The 23,036-nt window shown below is 32.1% G+C and overlaps 1 protein-coding gene across 1 annotated transcript; it reads right to left on the bottom strand.

Annotated features, from left to right (window-relative positions):
* Positions 1-4,499: 4,499 nt before the first annotated feature.
* LOC149557886 (uncharacterized) lies at positions 4,500-6,187 on the bottom strand. Its single transcript, XM_089832345.1, has 2 exons — positions 5,756-6,187; positions 4,500-5,566 (listed from the first exon to the last, which is right to left on the bottom strand). Exons 1-2 carry the CDS (start codon positions 6,100-6,102, stop codon positions 4,708-4,710), a joined length of 1,206 nt encoding a protein of 401 aa, XP_089688471.1. The 5' UTR covers positions 6,103-6,187; the 3' UTR covers positions 4,500-4,707.
* Positions 6,188-23,036: the final 16,849 nt, after the last annotated feature.

Consider the following 23,036-nt stretch of genomic DNA (forward strand, 5'->3'; position numbering starts at 1 on the left):
TATTTAATTAATGGAAGGAAAAAGTTGTAGAGCATAATGCTGCTACAAAATATAGATAGGGAAGAACCTCTAAAATATATTTACAACTACCTATTATAAAGTTCAGGCATAACTATGATATTCTATTGAGTTTAAACTCCAACTAGTCAGTGTTGAGATTGCAGAGGAGAGCAATAATTGAGAATCAAAAAGTAAATCTAATTAGATGCATGTCTCCATGCAGAAAATTTGATCATGTATGCAAATTGAGTCCTGAAGAGATAGAAACGACAACCATAACTGCTTTGGCTATTAGATGGATAACCATAGTGGTGGTAGGAGGAGAACTACATTTATTAGATATGGAGAACACCAGAAAAGTCATTGTAGATGATCAAAAGGACCTCTTCGCCATTAGAGCTACTAGATTTCATGTTCACAACCATTCTAGGTTAGCTATGTCATCATTCAACAGTCAATCCTGCTATATGGCCCTATATCCTTTAAGCATTCTATCACTTCATGCATCTTTCTAACTATCATGTTGACTTGCACCTGTGCTTGTTCGCAACTTTGCAAAATCTCCATTAACTGTATGGCCCTGCAAAAAAGTGACATCTTTAATTTATGCCTTATTACTATTTCACAACTATCCATCATTTTAGTCCACTAACTGATATGACCCTATGAACATCATAGAATTGATTGGCTCACACCTTCACAACAATTAGGACCTAACACTTCTTTAGCCATGTGATGCTATGATGCCTGTATCTTTAACTATGTCACCTCCTTGCAACCACAAAACACAAGTCTATTTGAAACCATGTGATGTAATGACTACAATTCTAGGTGACTGCCATCACTATTTTGTAGCTTCTCATCTCAAGAAATTAATCATGGATGAAAACTAGTGAAGTTGGGACAACCCTTAATTCAACTATTTTGATACATTTTGCACTTTCATAACTTAAACTCTTAACTCATATCTTAACCTTGTGATTGTGCGACAAAGGAAATTGCCACTTTGCAACCCAAATCCCAGGTTAACTTGAACTGCATGTGAAAATGCAAAAACTATTTTGTCTTTAGCCTTTTCCTTTCATTGTTAGTAGTCTTGTGACCTTAACTTTTCACCTCAGCTTTATCCCTATGAATGTGCGACAATGGGCTTTTGGAACTTTGCAGCTTAGACTAGGGTTTAGCATTAACTCCTTGTGACTACCTTCTAATTGCCTTCATTGCAACTTTTCAACTTAAATATTTTGCTCCTGGCCTAATTGTGCAATGTCACGATAATTGACTAAAGTTAACTGTTTCCTCTTAATCACAACCTCATGACCTAAAATCTTAACCCATCCTTTAACCCTCTGAAGCTATGCACAAGCCATTTTGCATCATCACCACCTTAACTCTGGGCAACCCTTAACCATGTGTGATGGAGCGATGGCTGAATCTTGACTGAGGTTGTTTGACTTTTGTACCGTCACAACTTGAAATACTAAAGCTTATCAATGGAGTGATAGCTATTTAAGCTTGTCTACATTTATTGAAAAGGAACTCCTTTGAAACTAATTATATTAACTTGTCTCATAACCCTACGATAATGCAATGAAGGATTTGTTATGGATCAAGTTCCACTGAAACACCTTTCCACTTGTCACCTCCTTGCAATTTGAAACTGGAGTTTAGCATATACTTTGAAATATTTTATAGTTGGAGATGTATTTCAATAATACTTTTAATTGAGGAATCATCGTAGGCAGGAGGGAAAATCTAGTATTTGTGTATCCTATTTTGACATTTCAAATCATCCCTTATTGTTTTACGACTGTTCATTTGGCAAGTCTTCTATTTATAGGTAAGATTCTAGGATCAATATGATTTCACATTAGCATGTCTTTTGTAAGCTATACAAAATAGTCCCAAAAAGGTGAGATGAATGATTATGCATAAAAACCACCCATACTTGAATAACTGATGTGCTATTAATGATTGGTTTTTTTTTTGAGTCAATAATATACTTCATTCAATTATAATTATATCATAAATAATAATAACTTAAAGTCATAAGTATTGGTGTAACGATGTAAAAACTATTAGACATTAAATCAATAATTATAGAATATTAAATTAAAAATGTAGATATTAAATCAAAAACACCCTTTAATGAACTCACCTCACAACAATTTATTCAAAATTTGTTTTTTACAACTTAAAATATTGGTACAATAACATGGTTGTTATACTAAGAAAATAAGTTGGAAGGTACATTAACCACATTGTTACTAGATATTTCTTAGTTTGGCATTCATGATCTTATATGGACATATTCTAAAGCAATATTTCCTTAATATGATTGCCTTATACTTTTCCTTATATTTATTCTTATCTATATCGCCCTCTGCTATAATGATGTTTCTTCATTGGTTTATCATCATTAATGATTCATTTAAACTCTAGTTTATGTATAACAAATCCAATTTGCATATTTTTCTAGCAAGAAGGTTTTTTATTGATGTTATTGTTTCTATTCTTCAATATATTGAGCTGGGAGATCAAACTATTAGAAACTAATCAAGTTTATATTTCTCAACTTGTTGAGCATAGAGATCAAACTGTTAGAAATTGATCAAGTCTTTAATGAGAATTTCTTTTGCTTCATATTTTTTTTGTCGTCGAACAACAATCTTCATGTCTTTATTAAATTTAGATTAAATAATATGTCCCTTATTATGTCCTTATTAATTTAAGAGCCTCTCTTGTCCCCCATTAGTGAGAACAAATTATTTCTCTCTTGTTCATAGACACAAGAGTGTTAACACAACTAACAGTCAGTCGGATTAATCTTTGCTTGAGTTGGTTTTAAGTTCTACTTGATGTGGTTTCAATTGATGAAGTTTAGAGAACTCAACAATTATGAGGATATTCATGTTTCCATTTATTTAGAAGTACAAAGAAAATAGATATAAATAGGAGAGAAGGGGTTTACCACAATTATTACTACACAAAGGCCTTAGAATTTGATGGTTTGGTTGTTTAATTGTCTTGCAACTAATGTGTTTTAGAAGTGAAACAAAATATTTAAACTATAATTTCTCCTTAATATGAGGAAACTGCATTTTATCAAATCACAATTTAAAATTAAGTTTGTACATAGATTTTTGTTTATTGAATAGGTAGGAAGTAACGACAATTATAGCATCTAACATAAAGACAATAACCATTTTTAATTATACTTTGATGGGAATTCATAGCTTCTTACCAAGTTTTGATTGAAACCTATGTGAGTGAGATGTCATTTTGCACTTTTTAAAAGTTTCTAAATTAAGCCTTTCAAAAATCTATTTCAACATTATTATATAACCCTAACATTGTGTGAGGTCACAATATGTGAAATGAATTTCCATTTTCAATTATCCTTTGATGGGAATCTATAGCTTCTTGCAAAAATTTGGTTCAAACCCAAGTAAATGAGATGACGTTTTGCACTACTTAAAAAAGATGCTAAAACCTTTAAAAAAACAAGGACGCATAGCGTCTAGTTCCTGCCGATGTATAATTTGTTATTGCATTAGTCATACAATTAGTTCGTAAAAAAATTTGAGTTAAAAAATAAATTGTATTATACTTGTATATGCAAATACAACATTGATTAATAAGCTAATACAAAATTTAAAAAATGAAATGTCATTGATACATAATGTATATTGATTTTGTTGTGGTAAAAGAAAAATATAGAAATACATTTAAATCATATGTGACCAAGAGAATGTCTATTTTGTATTAAGCAATTAATGATGAGGAAGACAAATAATAGTTTTTGAAAAATAATGTAGAGGTAGATTTATTTTGTTTGGATAATTACATTGATCTATCTTGTGGTACAATTTTTGTCATTATGTGCCAATTTTGTTTTAAATTGAAATAAAAATACTTCAACAATATTGTAGAATGTAAAAAAAAAAAAAATAATAAATTTCAAGATTGTTATTGTTCTCAAATGAGTACAAAATATTTATGATACTTTTAAAAATTTATTTATTATTGTCTTTAGAATAAGTACAAGATATTTATGGTGCTTTTTCAACTTTATTTATTACTCTTTTTTTTTTCACATTGGAGTGTATAAAGTTCTTAAGTGAGCCAAAGACACTACTGTAGCAAAAAGCAGCCAATCATATTGAAGATAAATGTTTCCTCTATAATTCTAAAAACTTCAATATATATTAAAACTTTAGAAATCTAAAAAGTTGTCAAAAAATACTCAAATCTAATTGGAAAATTAAATGGAACAGTTGCATTTCAATGAATGCTATAGTATCCTGCCTTGGCAGGAACTAATAAGGCACAACATACTATATTAAAAATTTCATCAACAAGACTCGTTTGCCTCTCCTATTTATAAATATGAATGAAAAATGATATTATTTTATCTCCCTTTTCCCATTAATGATTCTTATTCTAATTCTCTACACATCTTCCAGATAACAAATCAATGGCCAAAATTTGATACATAATTGTTTATCTTATTTTATTTTTCTCTATATTATTCCCTTAAAATACTCCCATAAATGCATCTTGTAAGAGTGAAGAAACAAAATAGTCCCTTGATGTCTAAATCAAGAATATTTTCTTAATAAGAATATATCTAACAAAATAGAAAGCCTGATAACAACAATGAACTTCTTCCCCTCATACTTCCCACTTTCCTTGAACTTCTTCCCCTCAGACTTCCCACTTTCCTTGGATTTGGTCCGAATTTCTGAATGTATAAGTTAGGGCAATGCTCCCATTCATTCTTCTTAACACATATCTTTCCACTACAACATAGCAGGAAAAATTTCTTCCCAGCCCAGAGCCACCAAATGATTTCTTCACCCTTACATCTCCTCCCCCACGTTTAAATCCATACCTATCTTGATCTGCCCTCATTTTGGCTATGATGGGCCAGCTAAGTCTCACACCAATAGCCTGTTGTGATTGCTTCTCCACACCTTTAAATATAACACTTCCATCATTAGCTCTAATTTCTTCTGCTACCTCTTCTCCAAACAATAGCCCTTCTTCTATCTTTAAGTTTTTCTCCACTTCAACATCTTTTTCTTCTGTAACTTGGGTAGAGTATATCTCTTCCCAGAACTTTTCTAAATCCATCTTATAGAATGGGCACTCCATGAGCTGAATCTTAGGATCCTCAAATCTGGTACCCAATTCCGTAATAAAGATAAAGGGGCAATACCATTCCCCCACTATAACAACAGGGGAAGTTCTTTGTAACAAAGAGAAATCAAATGGGGGAGATTGTTCTCTGAGATAAGTATTTTCCCCTCCAACATGTGCAAGTCTTCCATGTTTGCCACGCATTTCTTTGGCTACCACTTTCCAACCCTTCCTACGCAAAAAGTGAGGTGGGAAACCATCAGAAGCTAAAGACTTAGCTGTAAATCTAGACACCCTCCTGCAAATTATCTGCACTTGTTGATATGGATTGTTGGGTTGCAGAAGTCCAGGACGAATATCACTCACACATCTACAACAGCAAAGTACCGACATTTCTTCTTCAGTAGAACACGTTTCCACTAGCCTGTCCCCAATATCAACATACAGTCAGGTAAGTAGGTATTCATAACATACAATCAGGTAAGCATATAGAAGAAATACTCCAAAGCAATATACAACGCACGGATATAATTAGATAATCCCACAGCTTCAGTATCATTGCTAATCTATGAATTTAGCTATTTCAGATAAGAGTGAAAGCTAATGCTTTTACCCTTTATGCTTGCCCTCAGCTCGAACGACATAGTAGCAATTGGAGGAGATGGGTTGGCCCAAAACAGGAATGAAATAAACTCTATCACAGTCTGTGTGATTCTTTTCCCCCTGGTGTCTAGTGTACTTGACTGTTAAGCATTTGTCTTGGGGAAATGGCAATTCTTGAATGCAACCCTGGCAGAATCCCCAACAGCAGGAGTTACTATTCTTATCATCATCTTCTTCCTCAAGTAAGAGATACCCAGAATACAAATCTACAGGCGGTGGGCTTTGCTGTTGAGCCATGCCATTTCTTGCAGTCGCATAGGCATGCCTGTAAGCCGCCATAGATATTGTGGAATACATGATTGACAAGAGAAATCTGATTGTGGGAATCTCTAGCTTAGTTTATTATTTATAAAGTAAGAGGCCCTCCTTGCTTATCTGCAATCAATAAGATTTGAGAGTTATACGCAATCAATTGGTCACCTGCTCATTAATATATTTAGTCAATTAGTAACCTTCTCACGCTTTTGACCAATTCTATCTCTTCGTTGCAGTCAATAACGTATGAACTCGGGAAGTATGAGGATGTTGCAAAATAGCAATCAATTATGACTTGGGCCGTTCTCTTTGGTCCATCTATGATATATACGACACTTCGATCTGAGATATTTTATCGGTTTGTCTATGATATTTTAGAACAATTAGACACCTAATTTCCAAATACGGTATACTTTGACTTTAGATTATGATTTATGAGATTAATGAGACATTTTGATTTTCGGAGAGAGTGAGAAGGTTTGTTTTGGAGACCGAGTAGGAGAGGTTGATTTTGGTCGGAATAGATCTACATATATATTGATTGTTTATTGACAAAGAATGAATCAATATAAATAATAATGATAGTATGGAAGAGAAGTCTTGAAAAAACTTTTAAATTTGAATTCAAAATCTTTTACAAGATATAACTTTCGTTTACTTAATTTTTTAAAAATCTTATATTCAATAACATAAAAATTTGGAAAAAATAATTTATTAACTAATGAAATAAATAGTTAATCATTGAAAATGAGATAATAACAACTAATTATTATATAGTGATAATGATAAAATTTATAATATGTTATTTTGGATGGAGATTCATATGGCAAGTGTGGTAGGAGCATGAAGTCTATGACCACCAATTTAACAAGTGCCTTGACAAAGTAGTTTAGCTATTTGATGCAAGATCGTATATGTTGAAATGTCTCCAGCTAAGAGCCAATGATTGAGAGGTATCTATTCTATCAAATCTTAAGCCTTTGCACATATTTAAAGCCATTCAAATTCACGAGGAGGCCAAGGGTCCAATGATAAATACTAGTATTTTTGTTCACACAAAATAAAATAAAAAGAAAAATTTACAATATAAATATTTCAATTTAAATATGTAGTTTTAGAAAATTAAATAAATTGCTATTTCCTAACATGATATTATGTTAAAATTTATGTTGTCAACACATGGATAACATTAGGATTTCAAGGAGGAGCAAGAAAACTACTAGGAGAGCTAGTAAATGACTCCAAATGGAAAAAATTCAAAATCCTCCTAAATAGGACTTTAGTTTTGAAAATTTCACACCTTGGCAGAATTCACCACGAAGGTCATACACTCTACTACCACCACTGTCTATTTTTGATAGGTCAACAAGGATGAGAAATAAATGGCCAAAGAGAGTGAAACTACCCACTACATCTATGGTTTCCAAGCAGAGGATTGGCTAAAGATGCTACTTGATAAACCCATCAAAGAGGATGGGGTGGATTTGAACATGGAGGAGCCTAAGGAAAAGAAGGATGAGGAATGGGGAGAGAAAGTGAGCAACTAGCCCCTGGTTCTTTGTTTTTTTTCATTTTTATGATTTGGATCCTGTTGAACTTGGTGTAGCAATATGTTTCCTTGCTACTAGCATAATTTTCCATGTTATATGTGTTGATGTTTCTCAAATCTTCTGCAAATGTAATGACATTGCCTGTTTTGGTATATGTTTTCCATATACATCATCCACTCATTTATATTGAGCATAGGTTATTGAATAGACATGTCTATTCAATAATCTAATAATTAATTTATATAAACTTAATTATTGTTATATATATATATATATATATATATATATATATATATATATATATATATATATATATATATATATATGTTTAGATACTACATTTGATATCAAGAGTACTGGCCTCCTAGAATATCAATGATATTCAACACTTACTCAAAACGTTTTTAGATACCACATTTGATATCAAGAGTATTTGGCCTCCCATAATAGCAATGATATTCACCAAGTACTCTAAGAGTAATGGCCTCCTAGAATGTTGAAATACAAGACATTCACCATTTACTCAATTTATTAGATCTCATAATACAAGTTGATTTTAAGATCGTCACCTTACAACAACTTCTCCCAAATACAAGTGATGATCATTTGGAAGTTGTCACTTCCTCATTATATACAGCAGATAGGCCCATATAAATGTCACATGGTCATAGTCCTCTTGATTCTAACAACTTATTAATCATTAGAGAAACCATCATAGCTTGGTCTACTCCCTCTTAATCAATAAGATCAGGTTCATTGAAGGTTAACCAAATAGCATCCTTAGTCTTCTCGCTCTGAATCTTAGTCTCCCTCTTTTTCCTGCAAGAACATTCTTGGAGGAAAAGATCAAGGCAAATATCTCTTATAATAATACAATTATGTTTAATAATTATTCTCAATTATAATAATAATATTATAAGAACATTAGAAATTTAACTTTGTACTTAATTCAAAATTAATTAATTCTATTCCAATAATCAATGTAACTAACAAATTATGAATAACATTAATGTCAATTAATATGCAATATATTGCCACATCATATCATAGTATAAATAGATCTCATAATTAAAAAAATTATTATCCATATCATATAATGAAATGTAAGTAAGGATTTAATCAATTAACATAATACACACCTTGTTAGTATCTTCCTTATACAATTATAATTTTAGGGCTCCTTTATATCTTTATTTGTTGACATGGTATGCATTTGAAATACCCTAACTGTCATAAGTCTAGGGGAACCTTAATAAATTTGGATATGCTTTTTATAGATTAGGGTAAGAGCATTCTCATGAATGTCCTAATTTGCAGACCCAATGTGGATGATATTAGCATTTCAAAGCCATCATAGATCCATGGGAGCACACATATATTGAACACAGAGGCCTGAAATATTATAATCAAACTCCTTGCAAGACACTCAATAGTTATACACTGAATGTGACATAAACGTCAATCCAATCATGTTTCACATTGATAGAACCATTAGCTTTTCTAAGGTGTCATCAATCTAGATCTGATGTAGGTCTTTTCTAAGGTGTCATAAATCTAGATCTGAGTAGTAGAGATCCAATTATTAAGCCCATTTTTCATTATCTCAATCTAAATTGTGTTTGGGTAAATTATGGTTTGTTATTGCAAACACTAAACTCATGATATCCCAATGATAGGTATTGTGCAATTTCTAGTTAAGGATTTAGTAAGGAATAATCTCTGATCATGATAATGAGTATGTGCAAGGTAGCAACTGTTGCAATGCAAATAGACTTCTGCGATAACTGATTAATGGTATTATAAGGAATTCTAAGTTTCTAGGTGGTCCTTGATTCAACAAAGTAGTTCAGCATTGGCAAGGACCTAGTCGCACCATTAGAATTTGTAATCGAGTGGAGTCAAATTCTGCCCATAGACATTATAGATGCACTTCATTCAAATTCAATCAAGTCATCCCATGTTTCCCTTTCACGAGCACATAATTTGAGAGCTTCTCCAAGATAACAATGGTAGGCTGGTGGTGTTGGGTTCGGGTCTTGGCCTACTTAAAATCATCACCTCCTTCATATGATTATACTCATATTTAGATGGTAGTGATACCCCAAAACAACAATGATATCGATGGGCCTCATATGCAAATAGACTTGTTGATCATTTATCCTAATCATTACACTGCTCTAATACCATGTTGATGTTTCTTGTCCATTTGCTGAAAATATAATGGCATTGCCTCTTTTGGTATATTTTTTCCATATGCAACATCCTCTCATTTATATTGAGCAATTGAACATAGGTTTTGAATAGACATGTCTATTCAATAATCTAATAATTAATTTATATAAAATGAATTATTGTTATATATATATATATATATATATATATATATATATATATATATATATATATCACATATAATAAGTTTATATCTCACATAGATTTATATCTCATATATAATTACATGTATATTCATAGGGTTATCTGATAGAAGCTACCAAACATTATCAATATGCTTGTTAGGAATAGGACTCTTGATAAGGGTTACTTTATTTTGGAGCTAGTCTTTATTTGTGTTTTAAAGTATAAAATTGGTATCAATTAGATAAGTGGGAGGTGACTTCCGATTGTTCTTCAGCCTTTTTATACTTCAGGGTCAACCCCCCTTTCTTTTGGTTGCTATCTAATACTTCAAAAACATTAATATTTTGTTTTTAACTTGATATTATAATCAATTTCATTCTAGTACTTTGCATGTATATGCGTATCAAATCATGATTATTTTAATTTCTCACATAAAATTACAAATCCATTTTGACTATTTTAGAAACAATAGATTAAAAGAAAGAATAAAATGAATAAAGAAAAGAAAAAACCAATTCTTATAGTTATAAAGAATGGATTGATACAATAGATTGAGAAGAGGAATGAAGCATAACAAAAGAAAATTTTTGGAACTTACAAAAATTCAAAGATTTATGAGCATTGACATCGTTCATCTAAAATTACCATTGTAATTAATAGTATTATCACTACAATTGTGACATTTCATGTTATCAATGCATACAAAACTCTAATATAATGATTAAAGATGGTAAATAGGTTTTGGATATGGAGGATGTTAATCACTCAGACAAAATATCAAGCTAGGAAATCTCACACCCTATTTCACTCTCACTACATTAGAAAGGAGAACAACCCACTAGACTTAGGGTCCCTCAAGTGCTAAATGAATATAAGGGTTCTCCTTCACTATATGGAATGTAGAATAGGGAGACACAAGACATAAAATGGAATTGAAGAGAAATGAGGATATTCTGATGCGTAGAGAAATTAACAAAATGAAATGTCAATTTCTATAGTCAAACTAGGGAAATCGATTCAAAGAATTACTAATTCATAAAATATCAACTTGAAATGTCTATTAGAGGAGTAATAGACTATAGAGAGTGATTGTACTATCCCTACATACATGGGAATTTCCTTTGATTTTCTTAGAAGTGATGAGAAATTCAAGGATCTAATGTTAGTTGTTAGGTCTTTCTAAATCTAAATCTAAAATTGTGTGACCTATCATTTGCACATAAAAACAAGAATAATATAGGGAGATGGGTTTTTCGAAGAAGTCAAACTGTTATTTAGGAATAGACCTTAAAATTTAATGAAAATTGTGTAAAAGGAATCAAAACATGATGTCCATAGTAGAGGATTGATAAATTTATTACACCTTGAAGATGCAAAAACTTCTTAAAATGATCTCACATGTGTAGTTGCAATAACATGACTCCATAAAGACCTAAAAGGAAATCATAAAAGACATACTATCATACTAGTTGCTAGATTTTCCACCATCATGAGATGATTTCATTGAATTCTTGAGTACATTTGGTTTCTCCTTGAATGCCTGAGACCATGAGTGCTTGATTAAAACTCATGGATTGTAAAAATGATGGAGATAGCTTTTATTTTACACCTCACCAAGCCCATTCGGGTTTTAAATCCAAAGGAGACTAACAAGCATTTGAAATTCAACACAAAATTATAATGCCTTTATCCAATTCAAAATTTGGGACCAATTTAATGCGTAAGGGGTGCTTCCCAATATAGGGGTGGCTTGGGTTACCCCTTACACTTTGGGTCACCCTTTAAGATGCACAACTAGATAAATTTTTAATCAAGGGTCAATATTATCATGGAGATAAAAAAAAAAAGTGTGATAAATATAAAATTTTGTAATAATTAAAGAGGAAAAACCTATAATTAAGGGCCCACATTAATTAAATTGGGATAAATAATTTTTTAGGAAAAATTATGTAATGCATAGAATTAATATAAACTATAATAGATACTATACAAGCATGGAATTGGGAACACTAAGTAGTGCATATAGCTTAGTTTGATACATGTAATTTAGTTTAGTAGACATATGGCTCTATAATCCTAAGCTCAATAAAGTGAAAGAAAGAGATATGACAGAAAGAAGCTTATCATGGGTAATATTAAGAAAACAAGATATCACTTAGCTCAAAGGAATCCCCCAAACTAGATATCTTAATTGATGCAATCATGTGTAAGTGAACACATAATAGAAAAAAGACAAAAAACACAACATATATAGTCAGTACTAAAAAAAAGGCTCTAAATCAACTATTTAAAGAGACCTTGATAGTAAAAAGAAAAATCTCAATCATAGGTATCACACATAAAATTTTATCAAAAGAGAACAATTGGTCCCGAAGGAGGAGAAAGATCACACTTCAAGGATAATACAACATTCCATGATCCAACCAACAAGAAAGTATATGAGATAATTAAATAAAGAAGAACAAATCAATGGATTCTACATGCTAGAAAGTTGCATTATGTAAGGTAATCCATGAAAGAAAAGATGAGGAAGAGAAGGAAATAGTCTAGTAAGGAAAAGAAGAAAAAAGTATGCCCATCTTAAACACAAAGGATGCATCATTTAAGAAACATTTTATAAACAACCTTAGAAAAAGATTATAACTCTTTCTAAAGAAAATGAAACATAAATTTTAATAATATATCTTGGAACATGTGTAAAGGGGTCCTTAGGAGGAAGAGACACTTGTTCCCCTAGATGTGTTCTTTCACAAAAATAACATCTTTGAGAAAAACACATGGATAAGATAATGATAGCTCACCTTTTAGCATCAACTATTTCTAGGTAGGATAGAGAGATTATTGGCAAAGGATTACACTCTTTAAGCCCCTAAGTTAGGGGATTTGTTTATAATGTTCAAGTTATTTTTTGTATAAGGAATAGGTTGTGATCAGTAATGCACACATCATGTATAAGGAAGAATCACCAATCAAGATAATTAATTCCCTATGATTAAAAATATCACATCACAAGAAAATTCCACCCCAACAAGGAAATTGAATCCATAAATAAAGAGTTGAAAAGAGAAAGTTTTCCCCTAAGCTTATAATAAAGGAAAATTATGATACATTATGTATTAGGATCATTGGAAGAGTCCACATCTCTATAAAGTTGATAAGTGAATGTTGAATTGTAGAAAATCAATATGGAAGACAATAAATTCTTCATCTTTTTCGTTTCCTTGAAGATTTAGATGTTCTTCACATGATGGAACAACTAAACATGTTTCTTTCTTGCTCATATCTTCCAGTGGCTGAAGTGAAATTGTGATCATTTGTTATTTTTTGTTAGGGATTATGGTATCATGTAGCATATTATCCTCATTAATAATATTTTGTCTCATATTGCAATGCAAGGATGGGTGGGAAATATTCAAAGAATAAATCTCCAAATACCCTACTAGAAGCACAACACCAACATATAAAAGAATAGCCAATTATCTTTATTCATTTACATATATGCTAAGATAATTTATTACAATGTGCTAGAAATGAGTTCTACTTGGTTGCATCCATTACAATAGAGTTACAATAAGAGAGCTTAGAATCCTGTTCTTTGTAATTCTATTGTAATGGATACAACTAGGTAGGCCTTATGTTGAAGGCACATTATAATGAATTGTCTCGATAGATATATATAATAGAATAAAGATAATTGGCTATTTGTCTATATATTGGTGTTGTGCTTTTGTGTATAACTCTAGCATGGTGTTTGGAGAGTGATTCTTTGAACCATTCCTCACCCATCCTTATGTAATCATATTCATTAAAATAAAACATGAAATGCAAAAAATGTATAATCTACTTCATGTGACTATTAAATAGAATTTATAATAAAACACAATGAAATGCGAAACAAATTAAAGCCACCCAAATCATATCAAAGTGTGAAAATAAAAAGTTGTAATGTATAAGGACATTAGATTCACCAAAATGTAACATGGAAAATATGATGTGGACATGGGAAGATACTAATCACTAGGATAAAATGTTAAATTAGGAAAGCCAGTGCTCTATTTCTCTCCCATTACACTATCAAGGAGAACAAACCACTATGCTTAAGAGGACTCATCTATTAAATGAGCTTAAGGGTTTTCCTTCACTATATAGAATATGGAATGGAGAGATGCAAGAAGTAGAAGAGGATTAAAGAGAATAATTGAGGATTTACTAATGTATATAGGAAAAAAAGGAATAAAATCTTAAATTCTTCAACCAAATCTAAGAATCTAAAAAAAAGAATTAATTAATTATCTATAAAACCTCTTCTCTAAGTGTCTACTAGGGGAAACATGGACTATAAGAGTGGTTGGACCTACCACGACTTGTAGTAGTTTCCCCTTACTTGGTAGAAAATTATGAGAAAGCTAAGGATCTAAGTCATACCATCCAAGTTTTCAATAAGTGAATCCAAAATTATACTACCCATTTTTGACATTAAGGTCAAATCATTTGTGAATTAGTGACTTAACACTTAATCATTTGTTTACATTGCTATCGATCTCCATATGCAGAAAGAATAGTCTCCCGAGTTGCACAATGTCTACCATGCATTTGAGACAAAATGTAGTGTAATTCATGCTTCACACTTGCTATTGAGAATCATAGGCTGTGTGCAGTGTAAACCTAGCTTAGCAGAGTCTACCGAGCTCCAGAAGTAGATATTATTTTCTATTGAGCTTCATATAGTCTATCAAATTCATTAGTGTAATCAATAAAGATTTTAATGTGAATTGAGTTCTTTAGTGTCTACCAAGTTTATCAATGTCTACCGAGCTACAATGTGTTAACCAAGATGAAGGAAGATAGTGTTGACCGAGATGTAGGGTCAACCAAGCTCTTTAGTATCTACCGAGTTCTTCATTATTTGCTGAGTCACCAAGTGCTAACCAATTTCAAGATACTCTCAAGTGATCAATGTGGACCATGTAATCAATGTCAATCAAGTGCCAGAGAGCTTGCCAAGTTGATAGTGTTTCCAAGTGTCAGAACATCACCTGAGTCGTCTTTAGATGTCAAGTTTTAGTAGTGAGCCAACTTAGTGAATTATGATGAATTTGGTGTTGTAGCTGACTCCAGAAGGTAATTAATTGGATTGGTATATATGTAATGCATTGTATTAGGGTAAGTGTAAGAATTTGGGTCTCACTTTTGGGCAAAAAGTGGAATTTTTTTCCTATTTTTGAAATTTATTGTCAATTGATGTCAAAATTTGAGGCATTTAGAGATTGAATATAAAAAAACTTAAGAAATAAAAATTGTAGTGTCCGGAATCTACTTTTTGAATATGTAATTTATTTTTGTACCCATATGATAGAATTTTTTTGGTATGGATCTTTAAAAACTACTTTTTCAAAAAGTTTGCTTCAGGACCATACCACACTCATGTAACGGACACTAGAATTTTTGACAAATAAATGAATTTTCATAAATCCTTTTAAAGGGAGTTACCTAATACAATGAAGATTGATGATAATATTTTTTCCTTAATTTTTTATTGACTAATTTTTTATTAATAATTATTAATTGGCTAGAAAGGTAAATTTTAAAACCTCTCATGTACGGACACCATAATTTGATCAAAATTTTACTTTTTTCAAAAATTCTTGTTTTTAACCTCAAAGGAATTGTATGGAGTTTGATGACATATAAATTAATTTAAGAAAAATTATAAATTTAAAAAAGTTATTAAAGTTTTAGTGAACTTTTCTATTTTACATTTAGGTACCACCTTTGATTAAAAAATAATGCAAAAATAGTAAATAAAATCATAGCACTATAAAATTTATATTTTAGAAATCAGGACAATGAGAGCTCTAATTAGTTTTTGTTTTGTAAAAAAAATTGATCGAGAAGACCCTCTAAAAATTATGGCAAGGCATGAATTTGTCAGTTCAATGCCTTAGCCAAATCTTGAGAGGTCAAGGCATAGGCTTGGTCTCACCAAGCCTATCCCAAACCAAAATTTGATGTAGGACACAAAAATCCTATCCCATGTTCTAAGAAATGGGCACCCATTATTTGAAATTCAAAAAATGGGTACTTGTTTTGAAAAAGTAAATTCGGCTTTTAAAATCCCCCCAAATTTTTTTTTTTTGAATTTTTAGAAATGAGTACTTATTTCTAAAAAATACAAATTTTTTATCTTTTAAAAAATGGGTACCCATTTTTAAAAATAAAAAAAGGTACCGTGGACTTCCGTGAAATTAAGACCCAACTCCTTGCTTCTACCCATCATATCCAAACAAGTAAAAGTGTAACAAGTAAGAGAAGTATTAGTGTGAATTAGAAGAAGGCTACAAATAGTATAAGGAAAAGAAAAGACTTATCTAAAAAAACAAGTGATCAATTTACTTCAAAAAAATCTCATATAGAAAACCAAGTTGTAGAGTAGAGATCAACTATTGATTCATCCTAACAGGTGCATCAATCAAATCCTCTAACAAGGTGGACTTGACAGTCTTTTCCAGAATATCCTAACCGAGTGCATACTTAATTTTATTGTATAAATCCTTTGACAAGGTGGACCTAACAATCCTTATTGCTCCTAATAGAGAAAATCACTAGAAGTGATCAATTGTAAGCTTTAACATGCTAACTTTATACTACAGTAATAAAGCTTGTGGTATCATCCCCGCCCTAGTTTTACTTTCTATTTGGAAGGTTTTTGTGTTACCAAATATTGTGTCAAGTTTTATGAAATTTTTATTGCTTTTAGTCTTTAATGAATGCAATTAGATTAGAATATATGGTGAAGGTTTAATTGGTAAATTAAAGTATAAGTTATATTGGTTCCTAATTCACTCCCCTCTCTTAGTCACCTAGTCTATACTACATTTCCAATAATTGGTATCAGAGCGATGCTTCTCACATTAGAAGTTTAGTAGCTTGAGAAAAGATTAGAGGCAATGGAAGTGTATAGACTAGATAAAGCTATTGATAATGAAAGTTTGGATCTACAATTGACCATGAGTCAATTTGAAAGAAAGTGAAGAAACATCTCTCTCGATCTTTGAAAAGAAGAAAAGATCTTGCAACACAACTGAATGACAATCTTTACATTGAAGAAAGAATTGAAGACATTGGCCAAGATAGAAGCTCAGATGAAAATGATGTAGAAATCAAAGACCTACTTGAGAAGAATCTCACTCTTCATGAAGAAGTCAGAAAGATGAAAAGAGAAAAAAATTCAATTAGTCAAAATGTGTGAAAATATTGAACAAATGGACAAAGTCAAAGAAGAGAAGAGATTGCTAACTAAAAAGATAGAAGAAAATGACAATGAAATTCATCAACTATCCCTTCAACAAGAAGATTTTATTGATCAACTCAATGATGAAAATAAATGGCTTATCAAATTGAGGAAAGAGAATGAAAGAATGTAGAATGATCTCAGCATGGAAAAGAAAACCAATGAGAGGATGATGAAATATCAAGAAAGCATGAATCAATTGAATGAGAAAAATAAATTTAGATAGAAAGGCAAAGCTAGATTAGGATACATAGAAGAGGGTGAATCATCTTAACAAGGAGCTCAAAAGAATAAAAGAACTACTTGTAATCATTGTGGAAAGATGGGGTATAAATCAAACAAATGTTGGAGTAGTGGTGAATCAAAGTTCAATGGAAAGTGTTACAATTGCAACAAACTAGGACATAGAGAAAGTGAATGCAAAGAGAACAAAGTTTGAAGGAATGTTTTTCAATTGCAATAAATAAGGGCACAAATCCTCAGAATGTAAGACCAAGAAATGGAACCCAATAGAAAAATATTGTCAAATCTATATTTGGTTGGGATTACAACACATGGTGCAGATGTCACTATTGTGGTGAGTATGGGCACATCAGAGAAAATTGCATAAAATATCACATGGGGAAGATAGGCAATACAAAGAGATGTTTTGTATATACATAACTTGGACATTTTGCCAAGAACTATATAAACTGAGGAAGAGTTGAAGATGAAAAGAAATAAAAAAGGCTGACAATATCAGAAATCAAATGAGGCAGCAATGGATGAGGAAATCTCTTGAGGATGCAAGTCAAAGTCCTTAAATTATTGACACCCAAGTTAAATAGTTGGGTGATTCAACCATTTCAAAGTAGTCATTTATGGAGATTACTAGAATTATGATTCAAAAGGACACATCTCATACCAGTTCTAGTCAGCAAGCAAAAGATCCAAATTAGCATTTCAGATGCATTGGGATCACCAAGTTGGATAATAGTTCAAGTAATGTCTTAGACCTTACCAAGCAAGGTTAGGTTGCAAGACCTAACTTAACTTGGATATAGATGGCAAGATTAGAGTTCTTGTTGAGTTGAAGACCCTATCAAGTTGGAGGCTTTAACAAGTTTAAGGTATGTTTTGAGTTGGACAGGTTGTCACTGAGCTAACTATTGTACAACACATTAATGGTGACTTGAAGACAAAATTTGTTTAAAAATAAGAAAATTGAAGGTTAAATTTTTTCATTGTGATTTTTAGAGAAAATAGAGAAGAAAATTCCTGAGCCCCTCAGCTATTCAAAGAGAAGTTGTTGGTTATCTTTCTATCATCAAGAAAAATGGCATCATCTTCGAGCAGAAAAGTGAAGAAGGGTTTAGATATGGTGGTCAGAGGTGTTTATTGCAAAGCTCCAACATTCAAATTGATTCTAGTGATTACAGTGGAGCTTGACCTAGCTGGAGCACAATCTCAAATCCCTCCTAAGGTACTCCTAATTCATGATATTTAGTCAGTCTATCATTATTCAATTCATGAAATAGTAGCCCTAGAAATTAACCAGGCATATGAAATATTATGTGTGGATGGTACTTTAAAACTTGAGCATAAACATTTGGAAGCGAAGGGTTTGACCCATATCTTGCACATTCTGATGGACTTTCATGGAAAGTGGATTAGATATATTCTCAACTAAGTCCATGACATGCAACTATGGCTTGATCAACCCATTCTAGCTATGAAGTAGATGATACATTGGATAAAAATTTTTCCTATGCTCAGCAAGGCCAAGACCACTAAAAACCTAGGTCAAGTGGAACTAGATAAGAAAAGTCTTGCTAAGTAGGATGGTAGAGGGATGACATTGAAAAGTCTGAGAAACATGGAGATCAAATTTGGGATCCATATGATTGCACATAAGGTTTACAGTTCGAGCAAATTGAACAATGTTCCTTGTGAAGTTGTTGACCTAGCTTACAAGGTGATGAAGAACCATTTATCTTTCAACCTTGCCAAGTATCTATTTAACCAACTAAGCAAAAAAAATGGAAAGCGTCTGGGCTTCAAAGAACAATCCATGTAAGTTTTGATCACTTTTGACCTATTTATTATTTTATGTACAAAATTTATTTCCTTCTAAGGTTACTATGACATGGAAGAAGGATACACCTATAGTATATCAGATTAATGAGATTATAGATGATATGGGAGAAAATTTTGAGAGCATCATGGATTTATATTTTGAGACATTCAAAGAAAGAATGTAGAGCAGATTTAGGATTCCAAAACAACTTGTGGATGATTATGAGCAAGACACATTCTTCCTTGTGGACTATGACAAGGTACATACATAGGTAGTAAGGCCAAGGATAACATGGGTGAAACCTATGAGGTTAACATTGATGATACAAGGGATATAATTGAGGCTCTTGTTAATGAACCGTGGACCCAAAGGAATCATACATTGGTACCTATGAAGAATCCAAGGCTAGAATTTCATTGGAAATCAAGCTTCCTCAAGCCTTGAAGAGAGGAAGAAAGAAAGTTGAGAAAATCTTGAAGGAAACCAAGAAATACAACTCTCCTCTTCTACTAATAGAAGGAAAAGGAGATGACATTGAGGAAGAGGAAGAAGCTGAGGAACATGTAGAGGAAGAAGAATATAAAGAGGAGGCTCCCCCCACAAAGAAAGGGAAGGTTATCATAATCAGACCTAAAAAATCCTCTCCTACAATATTCACAAGGAGACCTACAAAGTCTAGGAAGAAGCTTAAAATGTAGGATGATGAAGAAGATGAAGAAGAGAAACAAATTGTATTTTAGAAGATTGTCCCTACCTTGGAAGAAATATTGAAAAGACTAACAGAAGGAGGAGTTATGTCATATTTTAAGTCTCTTAAGTATGACACTAGGAGCATAAAGGAGAAGAAACAAATAGAGGAAGCCCTAGTGGCTAAAATGGCAAAGTGGAAGTACTCTCTAGAGGAACTGACCAAGCAAGCCCTTGATGTCATTTTGAAGACAGTTGCACCTATATGGGAGAATGCACTAAATGTTGCCAAGGAAATTAGAGAACAAACCTTGAGACAACTTATGCCAAGATTATCTAACAAGGAAGTGAAGGAATCACTAAAGAAGAATGAACAAAAGCTGACACCTATGCTCAATGCATTCCTAATCTTCTCAAAGGATATTGAGTCAATTGTGAAGTCTAACACAATTGCATGGAAAAACATCTATGGTTTGCACAAGCCTAGTAAGATGGTTGTGCAAATAGATGATAAGAAAAAGATGATGAAGAAAAAGAGGATGATGAAGAGGATGTTGACAAGTATGATGAAGAAGAGGTCAATAATGAAGAGGATTAGACTACAAGTGGAGATCTTCCTAACATCTAGAGAATTCAGGATTTAGATCTAGAAAAGAGAGTAGTAGAGGTAATAGCCTCCCTCCCACTCTCTCTGAGAAAAGCCTTAGTTTCATCTAGCTTAGAGAAGGCCACTAGTGAGTGAATTGTGGTAAACACTATTCCATCAAGTACCCAATTGACTATTTGAGAAATCCATCTGAGTGTTATGTTGACCACTTCATCTACTAAGCAACAGACTCTAGTTGTTACAGTAGAAGATCAAACTCAGTCTCAACTGGCAATAGTAAGTTCTCCTATTGTTACTATTATTTCTTCATTGATAAATGATGTTTCTTTACCAAATGTATCTACAATAAGTGCAATGAAAGTTGAGGTTAATCCTCAATTGAGGACAAAGGTCTTAAGAAAAGGAGAGGAGATTATTCCTTCTATTGTTTAGAAAGAAAAGGATAAAGAGGTAGAAGACTCTACTTATGAAATTGAACTAGATGAGGATATAGTTATTTAAAATTGGGATACCTCTAACCTCACTCCTAACCAAATTGACACCGTGGGAGAACTGTGAAAGAAAAGGGTCAGACAAAAAAAGCTAAGAGCTAAAATAAAATAGAGAAATCAAGTGCTTGAAGATATTAAGGGCATATTTGTTGATGCACTAAGTATAGACATTGATGAAAAATAACCAACTTTGGATCAACTTGTTCACATTGTTCGCAAGTATAATGAGGAAGTGATGGATAAGAAAATTTTTTGTAGAGGGTAGAAAGGAAATTTGAAAATAAAGTTTTGGAGAGAGTGGCTAAGAAAATAGCCATTGATCAAGTGGAATTGTCCACCATTCTTTCTACATAAAATTTTGTAAATAATATTGTTAATTTATTTGTGAAGTTGAGCGACACATTAAATTTTACTAAGGAAATAAAGGATAAGTTATCTAATATAGATGCTAACATGAAGGTAAGTGCACATCAATTATCACTTGATCCTAGTAGTAATTTTGCACATTTTGTAAAAATTAGATATCTAATGGATCTACGAGCAGAATTGTTGAAGGAAGAAACAAGGATAAGGGCCACACTAGAAAAAATATAGGGCATGATACTTCCCAACATGGATGCAATGCAAAAACATAGTGCACATGCCAAAACATTGACCCATGACAATAATTTTTCAATATCTAATCACATGATGGAACTATTAGATCAAGTGTAAATATCTTTGCACTGTTTAAATGTTTTTCAAGAGAATTGGGAAAAGACAATGTCCATACTTTTGAAGGTACACAATGATTTCCTTTCACATTTTGGTGTTACCTTGTAGTTATGCAATCTTGGCATTTATGTCAAAATCAAGGGGGAATATATATATACATACAAGTGAGTATACAAAGGAAATACATGTACAACAAGTTATGAAAATAGTTTTGAAAAATAAAAAACAGAGTCAGTGCTTACTGAGTGAATCAACACAATAGTCAAAATCGAGTTGCAGACCCAAGCATGTTTATAGGGGGAGTTTTGACTTGTATTTTGAGTATTCAGATTTTTGATATGATAAGTGTTTTTGTCACTAATGCAAAAGGGGGAGATTGTTTACATTAAGGTCAAATCATTTTTAAATTAGTGACTTAACACTTAGTCAATTGTTTACATTACTATCGAGCTCCATATGTAGAAAGAAGAGTCTATTGAGCTTCACAATGTATACCAAGAATCTGAGACAAAATATTGTGTAAGTCATACTTCACATCTACTATCGAGAATCACATGTAGTGTGTAGTGTGTTATGAGCTTAGTAGAGTCTACTAACCTCCAGAAGTAGATAGTAGTTTCTACTAAGCTTCATAGATTCTATCGAGCTCATTAGTGTAATCAATGAATATTTTAGTGTTAATCGAGTTCTATAGTATCTACTAAGTTTATCAATGTCTACCAAGCTACATTGTGTTAACCAAGTTGAAGACAATGTTGAAAAAGTTTTAGTGTCAACCAAGCTTTTTAGTATCTATTGAGTTCTCCAGTATTTGCTGAGTCACCAAGTGCTAACCGAGTTCAAGTTACTCTTGAGTGATCAATGTGGACTGTGTAATCAATGTCAACCAAGTGCTTGAGCTTTCCGAGTTGATAGTGTTTCTAAGTGTGAGAACATCACTTGAGTGGTCTTTGGAACTCGAGTTTCAATAGTGAGATGAATTAGTGAATTATGATGGATTTGGTGTTGTAGCTGACTCTAGAAGGTAATTAATTGGATTGGTATATATGTAATGCATTGTATCATATCCAAAAAAGTAAAGTGTAACAAGTAACAATAGTATGAGTATAAATTAGAAGAAGGCTACAAATAGTATAAGGAGAAGTAGAGACTGATCTATCACAACATGGTGACCAATTTACATCAAAGAAATTTTATACAACAAACCAAGTTGTAGACCAGA

Source organism: Cupressus sempervirens, chromosome 5 (genome assembly GCF_028749045.1).
Source record: "Cupressus sempervirens isolate cs-2001-9-10 chromosome 5, ASM2874904v1, whole genome shotgun sequence".
In the NCBI taxonomy this organism is placed as follows: Eukaryota; Viridiplantae; Streptophyta; class Pinopsida; order Cupressales; family Cupressaceae; genus Cupressus; species Cupressus sempervirens.

Excerpts from the sequence above, each read along its gene's own strand:
- LOC149557886 (XM_089832345.1), bottom strand. The coding sequence starts at position 6,102 with ATGTATTCCACAATATCTATGGCGGCTTACAGGCATGCCTATGCGACT. Across the intron at positions 5,567-5,755 it reads GCTGAGGGCAAGCATAAAGG|GCTAGTGGAAACGTGTTCTA; the intron begins GTAAAAGCATTA and ends TATTGGGGACAG.